This window comes from Cryptomeria japonica, chromosome 11, assembly GCF_030272615.1.
Source record: "Cryptomeria japonica chromosome 11, Sugi_1.0, whole genome shotgun sequence".
Taxonomy (NCBI): domain Eukaryota; kingdom Viridiplantae; phylum Streptophyta; class Pinopsida; order Cupressales; family Cupressaceae; genus Cryptomeria; species Cryptomeria japonica.
The window spans coordinates 719,399,370-719,407,164 of NC_081415.1; the positions used below are offsets into that span (position 1 = coordinate 719,399,370).

Here is a 7,795-nt window from a genome sequence, read left to right on the forward strand (position 1 = left end):
AATTTCAATACATTTGACTTATATATCATTTTTCTTAAATTTGATTGGGGAAGGCCATTTTCTTCCTCTTTCCACGCAAGCATGCCTTAACACGCCAACAAAGACAAATAAAATAAGTCATCTTTTGTTTTTGCCCTCGTGGCAAAAGTCAAAAGATGGTCTATTATGCCACGTCAGCACCAGATCTACGCAAATCATGCATGACCGTCGATATCCCAAAACCCTCGGAGCCGTCCATCGATTTGTCTAGAAGAATCGCGGCAGAATATTCGAGTAGGGCTGATCAGGACCGTCCGATGAAACCAACGGTGTAGATCGTTCGATGCCTAAAACCCCAACTAACGAAGGTGCCGAGGTGTTAAGGGATACCTGTGGCGGGGGTCTCAATATTCGTTGTGGAAGCATTTATTTTCTTTACCTGCTTAAAGCCTCTCTGCATTTGTTGCTTCAGGCGCAAGGGATCTACCGTGAAGTTGCTGTTCCCGGCGTGTTGTTCTCGAAACGGTAAGAGTTCTCTCCAGATCGTGTGCTTTTCAGTTTAGTCTGCTAAAATGGCGCAGAAAAACCCTGATTTTAGTATCTATCGGGAAAAATGGAGCTGGAAATTTTTTTTTAGAGTTGTCTGCGTCGGGTATTTGAGCGCAAATCGGCACCTGTTGTAATAAATTTTCGCATTTTATTTATTTCATGTTTTTTATTCATTGATTTGTTTTCCTATTTCGAAAGCACTATTGTTTGGTCATAGATCGTGTATTTTGCCGGTTCAATAGGGAGAAATGGAGCCGGAAGATAAATGATTTTGTAGTGATTCGCACGAATTGTTTTGTTAGACATTTAAAATTGTGTTGGAGATAAGTTGAGTTTTGTTTATTTTCGTTTAGAAGTCTGCTTGAAAGATGTATGGCTGATTTAGATGCCAATAATGCACAGAATGAGATCTAATGCGATAAAATTCGGCATTTTTTTTTACGGCTGTTTGAAAAAAAATTGGTCGATATGTCTTTGATTCGAAAATGGTAAACAGTTTGTTCAAGATCGGGTACTTCTTCAGTTAAATCGGTAACAATGGCTTTAGGAAATATTTATTTTCGAAATTGGTTTCTATTTTCATCCAATAATCTACTCAAATTTTGTGATTGTTTCAGGTGCGAATAATTCTACACCTAATGTGTCGGGGTTTTAGCATATTTTGTCTTTGGTAACGTCTCTTTGGTTCGATATGCTGTGATTTAGTACAAGATATCGTGATCTTATCGTCCTATCGATAAAAATGTTGTGGAAAACACACCACTTGAGGATTTTGTTGAATTTCATGATTTAAATGTTGCAAGACATAAATTTTTTTGTCGAGTGTTTTCTCTGAGAATTGTGCCTATAATATGTGTGTTTGCTGCAGGGGTAAATATGAGACAAAGTGAGATCTAATATGTTAAGATTTTAGTTTCTTTTCTTTTTAATTTGTTTCCCAAGATTGCTTGTTTTTGTGATTGAATTGGCAAACATGGTGTTGGAAAACATATTTCTGTGTAGTTCATTGGTGAAGAATTTTGTCAAACTTCTTGATTTGAAATGTTTAACACGACGAGTCAAAATTTGAGTGTTCTTGTTGAGAAATGCTTAAAACATATCACAAATTTTTAAAAAAAAAATGTAGTCTAGCATTTTTCTGATGTCTTTCACTAGAAAATGGTAAGATTTTATCAAATCGTGTTTGCATTCATCATGAGGGCACATATCACAAGCTGATTTTTAACTTATGCTTGGAAATCGGCTTAAACTTGTTCGTATTGGGGCCAGAATAATGCACAAAGCTTAGTGCCATGAAATTTACCGTTTGATTTTTTCTTTTGGCACTGTCTTCTAGTTGGGGTGGTTCGCTATATCGTTGAGTGAAACGCCTTTTATATTTGGCAAGGGGTGTCTCTGTTCAATATCAATTATTTGTATTATTAGTGTATTGGAGGGTTTTAAGGTAACTTATTTGAGAGTTAGCTTGGCATATGGACTTTGAAACTGAGTAGATCTTTTGATTTATCAGACCTCATTTGCAATGATGCGCATGAGTATGTGATGTTTGTGGGTGCTTATTTGCCATCACACAAAATTTGATCGGAGTATTTTATCGTTGATTTCGACAAATTCATCCCATTTTGCCTATTGCAGTAAATTAGTTCTTTACATACCGGCTAATCTACTTAATTCTTCGTCAAATTGTTTTGTCCACTGTTTCAAATTTCTTGGTGATTCTTATTTAAGTGTTCTATCTTCATTTATCTAGGATGTAGCGGTGTCAATAGCACCCAATGGTTGTTAGAGACTGATTTGTTGAGCACGAAAATTGTATAGGAGTTCCAGTGACGTCAGTTTTTGTAATAGTTTGGAGATGATAACCGTGAATAGATGTAGTACCTTCGATATCCCAATTATTAGATTTTCAATATATTTACAAGAAATGCCCAACCATTTTTATATAAATCAAGATTCTCTCCACAATGATGACTATTACTGGTATGCTATTGCACATTCCGTTCAGGTGTTATAAGATCCTCCCTTTTAGCAATCAAGAAGTTAAATCTCTTAGATCAGAATTACTTCTTATGTTCGACAAGCGAAGATCTATGTACAGGTTATGTTAAATGTGTCCACTTTTCATTATTTGTGCTTCTGTTGCTGTCGACTAATCTATTTCAAGTTTAACTTATTAGGATATTTTAAATTCTCTACTCACAAATATGTTCTTTAAACAGTCTTTTTCATTGTTAACTGTGCACGTAGTTTTAAATAACTTATTTGTGTTGCCTTTTCTTGAGGATTCTGGCCGCAACAGAGTTTTATATTTGTTGACTGTGATTCTTGTATCTTAGCGATGGATGGTTCGAAGTTTTTAACTTCTAATAGTTTTTTTATGGATAAGCCATTTTTATGGATAAGCCATTCTTGATTTATTTCCGTTGGGGGGATATTTAAGTAGTCTTTTTGCAGTTAAATTTTCCGTAAATTTTTTAGGATGCGGTCCCATGGAAAGGGCTTTAGACTCTTATTGTTATTTCAAGGCCTGTTTTATGGAATCAAATAAAATCCAGCAATAAGAATAAAGTGACTTTTTCTCATTTTCAGCTACCGTTCACAAAAAAAAAAAAATTCAAATGCTACAAAATTTTCTTAGCAGTACACTTGGAGAAATTTTAGTTAGCTTCCCTCCATGGGACTGTAGCTTATCACTGGGAAATTTCTGAGATTTAAGTAGAAACCATGATTTTGATTATTTCTCCTGCCTGTGTGGGGTATTGGAGGGTGTGTGGGGCCATCATCACCAGTCATGTTAAAAAGTTTGTCCAACACACTGCAGATTATAAGGAAGCTAAGTGGTTTCCTGCAGTCTATTTTTAAAAAATATCTTTTAATTGGTTGCATGGATGAGTTACTAATTTACTTCCCTTGTGGTTGTATAGATATTTTAGTGGTCTTTTACAGCTAAACGTTCCTGAGGTTTTAATTTTTTTTAAAAATAATGAAAGATACAGTCCCATGGAAGGGGTTTCAACTCCTATTGTTATTTCAAGGTTTGTCCCATGGAATCAAAAAAATTCAGCTCCAAGAATAAAATGCATTTTTCCCATAAAATGAGATGATCGCATTTTTCAGTTTTTCGGGTACTAGCTTTTAGGAAGTTTTGTCTGTGACACCTTGCATGTCATGTTTTTAAATTTTGATATAAAGTTGGATCACCCTTTTGCACATAGCTTATTATTTCTCACAAAAATTTCTTACTCGCATCTTAAATGTTTCTCCATAAAAAAGAATTGAAAATTCATGGAATGACTTTTCTAGTAAGGCCCCTGAATTTTCTAAGACCCTCAGAGAAATTTTGGATAGCCTCCTTCCGTGGGACCATAGCTCAATACTGAGAAATCTTTCGGATTTAAATGGAATAGATTATGTAAAAGAAACTACAAACATTGGTAGACAACTAAAAGAATTGAATGGGTGCTGCAATTCTTCAGTTCCTCCAGTGCTCTCCAAATGTTTGTGACATGTAGCAGTTGGGGCTCTGTAAATAGAGTTTTTTTGTTTGTTTGTTTCATATTTGGAGATAAATTTGCAGTAATGTACCTTCCATGAGAGCCTTACCTTAAGTAGAACTGTCCCCACTTGTATTGTAGATTATCATTTCCTCGTTATTGATTGTGTATGTTTTACTTAAAATGTTTTTGTTGAAATATTTTCCCAAGATCGAAATATTTTAACCATGATCTTTTCTAGCATTTGCTTTTATTTGATTTAGTTTTGTCATTGATTTGTCACTCTATTTTATTTACCATTGCTCTACAACTGGATACTACTAAGTACTAACCTATTGGGTGCCTTATTTCTCGTTCCTTAATAGCGTACATAATTTTTCTTCCCAAGCTACACGGTTAATTGATCCATATGTTCTGCTTTATCTTTGGATAGATTTTTTAGTCATATGCGTTTTAGAAGGCAGGCTCTAGGAGTAGGGTATAGATCACATGATTTCATAGTCCATAGTCCATAGTCCATTTTGTTCAAAGGAATTTTAGTGCGTTGCTACTGGATTTTCATTTGCTGAGTAGAAACTCTGAACTTTTTCAGGTGTTGAGGAACAGCATGGCATCTGCAACTTTATCAATGTCTAAGGTCTCGGCCCCTGGGTTCTCTTCATCCGTTTCTGAACCCCGTTTACCTGGGGCTGGAATACATCTGCGCTCTTCGGTGATCAGGTTTCCTAGCAAAATGTCTTCCAAGATATTTTGTGCCTTGAAAGCTGGCATATCCTCTGAATCTGAGGCAAATTTCTTTAGTAGTGAGACAAATGCAGTACTTAGGTCCTCTATAAATGCTCCAAAGTCAGCAGAGAAGAGACAAATTAGTGTAAAGGCTGGTCAGTCTTCATCTTCAGCTGAAGGCTTCAAAGTTGCCATTCTTGGTGCTGCAGGAGGGATTGGGCAACCTCTCTCGTTATTGATTAAAATGTTTCCTTTGGTCTCTGTTTTGAATCTTTATGATATTGCAAATGTGAAGGGAGTTGCTGCAGATTTGAGCCACTGCAACAGTCCTGCACAGGTTCAAGATTTTACCGGACCTACTGAATTGGCAAATTCTTTAAAGGGTGTAGATGTGGTAGTGATTCCTGCAGGAGTTCCTCGAAAACCTGGAATGACCCGAGATGACCTTTTCAACATCAATGCAGGTATTGTCAAGACCTTGATAGAAGCTGTTGCAGATAACTGCCCCAATGCCTTTATTCATATAATCAGTAACCCTGTGAATTCAACTGTGCCCATTGCGGCTGAGGTACTCAAGCAGAAAGGTGTCTATAATCCGAAAAAGTTGTTTGGTGTAACTACCTTGGATGTTGTTAGAGCAAACACTTTTGTTGCTCAGAAGAAGAATCTGAAACTTGCTAGTGTGGATGTTCCGGTTGTTGGTGGTCATGCAGGAATTACTATTCTTCCATTGTTGTCCAAAACCAAGCCTTATGTAACATTCACTCAAGAAGAGGTTGAACCACTAACAGTTAGAATTCAAAATGCTGGAACTGAGGTTGTGGAAGCAAAAGCTGGTGCTGGATCTGCAACTCTGTCCATGGCTTATGCTGCTGCTAGATTCGTCGAATCTTCTCTCCGTGCCCTTGATGGTGATCAAGATGTCTACGAGTGCTCTTATGTTCAATCCGAATTAACAGAATTGCCTTTCTTTGCATCAAAGATTAAACTTGGAAAGGAAGGTGTTGAAGCAGTGTTGCCAGATATTCTTGAGGGCCTGACTGAATATGAACAGAAAGCTCTAGAAGCACTTAAGCCGGAGTTAAAGGGAAGCATTGAGAAGGGGGTTGCTTTTGCAAATAAGCAAGCACCAGCTGGCGCTGCAGTTTGAATGCAGTCCTTTTAATCTATCACAGTTAGAGGAAATAAAGATGAACGTCACATGCTACAGCTTCATCAGCCCATCTCATTTTTGCAGTCTAGGCAGACTTTGCATTTTGGTCATTCTAATGTTTTGTATCTTTTGATTTAAGAGCGCCAACTTTTTTATGCAGGCATGTTGGTTTACAACTATTTGCTTTCTGATTTTCTTACAAGTCTCTAATAAGATCTTTTGATTAAGCTGACATTCATATTTACGAGTATGCACAGTTGCATGCCTCTGTTGTGGCACATAATATAGTGTTTTTGTTTGGTGTTTCTTTTCTTTTCTTTCTGGTATATTACTTAATTGCAGCAATGTGCTGGACATGTAACAGATTATATGTCATTGTTAATGAGATGTAAAGGACTTCTCGTTATCTTTGTTTTTTTTGAGTGTTTCATTGAGGACCTCAAAGTAGTCTTTTGGCGTGGATATACATTTAAAAATAATATGTTGCTTCTTATGTCTATTCTATTCCTCTTGCAAGAAAAAGAAGCACCCCATTGGTGATGTAACTAATTACTTGCAGGCACATATGCAGATTAGATCTGTTCATTGATGAGCTAAAATTTGAATAATGAGGTTCTTTTGATGTCAGATCAGGTCTTCCATTGTTTATTAAATATTTACCTCGGTATGAACAAATGGATTTGTTATTTACTTGTCTTGTGAATAGGGTTAGTCAAATCATCACACATGTTACACCAATGTATTAAATTAACCTTTCTGGATTGTTAAAGTTACGTGGTTACACAAAATCTGCTTTGGGGAATTCGGGTTTTTCTGGCGGACTTAAAGATTATAGTGGAGGGGGGGTTTTTATAGTGGACCCTAACTTTGCATCTCTCCAACTCCATCCGGTATGACAAATCATTTTCAGTTTTGTACATCAACATTCTTACGAAATTTTCTGTTTATAAATTTTAGTTTCATGGGCACACGTTCAAATATGATGCCATATCAGCATGCTTTTTGTTGAGGTGTCCAAAATGGTCCCAGACTGGTAGTTGTGCATTAAGTCATGTTTTATGGTGTGCTGATATGAGATCACATAATTGATTACTACTTTTTGGAAATAAGTTGAATATCATATGATCATTTAGTGTTTTATTAATGAGTCCATCTTAGTCAACCCCTATACTTGCTATACCCTCTTGCTCCACTATAGGACCCTCTCGCCTACATCAGTGGAGTTTAAGGTAGGCTACAGGGCCGAGTTATTTAGTTTTTGGATTTTTAAATGACATTTCTAGTCCGCTGTTTGTTTATCTTCTGTAAAATTCTTGATTTGTTATTTTTGTAATTTTTTTTTTAAAGAAAATTGATTATGTAGAAGGCACTGAAAAATTCTTTTGTATATCTACTTAAAAAACCTGTGATTCCTTTGGTTATTTTGTAAACTCGACTTTTCCCACGAAAATTGGGCTCATTCAAAGGCAATTCAATTGGATAGAAGGCCACGAACTGTACGTTCAAGTGGGGTTACAAAACACAAAATAAAAATAAAAATAAGTTAGAATGTATAAAACCATTTAGACATGTGTTACAACGAGTAAGAAAACTTTGTGAAGTGTTATTTATTTATAATTGATACATACAATAGCTCTGTTTCCTCTCACCTCATTTTGAGCATCAACTGAGTATTTTGGGTATGGGGTATGCCCCATAAATGCTTTGCTTGAGCCATTGACAAGTTGCCCTGTTATGCATGGACGCCTTAGTGGCCCATTATCTGATGAATGATGACATTTCGTATGGGGTAAAGACCCTTTGCAAGATGTTTTTACACATTGCTATTTGAACATTAATTATTATTTTTATTTGTGTTAGGTTATTTTTATTGACGTATGAGTGATGGGCTCTC

The 7,795-nt window shown here is 36.2% G+C and overlaps 1 protein-coding gene across 2 annotated transcripts; it reads left to right on the forward strand.

The window, feature by feature from the left end:
- The first annotated feature begins 348 nt into the window (after positions 1–348).
- LOC131061287 (malate dehydrogenase, chloroplastic) lies at positions 349–6,307 on the forward strand. 2 transcript variants are annotated; one of them, XM_057994881.2, is made up of 3 exons: positions 358–504; positions 1,146–1,198; positions 4,615–6,307. In XM_057994881.2, exon 3 carries the CDS (start codon positions 4,630–4,632, stop codon positions 5,896–5,898), a length of 1,269 nt encoding a protein of 422 aa, XP_057850864.2. In that variant the 5' UTR covers positions 358–504; positions 1,146–1,198; positions 4,615–4,629; the 3' UTR covers positions 5,899–6,307. The 2 variants fall into 2 exon arrangements, with proteins under 2 accessions (XP_057850863.2, XP_057850864.2); XM_057994880.2 differs by lacking the exon at positions 1,146–1,198 and having other exon boundaries at positions 349–504.
- The last annotated feature ends 1,488 nt before the right edge of the window (positions 6,308–7,795 follow it).

Excerpts from the sequence above, each read along its gene's own strand:
- LOC131061287 (XM_057994880.2), top strand. The coding sequence starts at position 4,630 with ATGGCATCTGCAACTTTATCAATGTCTAAGGTCTCGGCCCCTGGGTTC.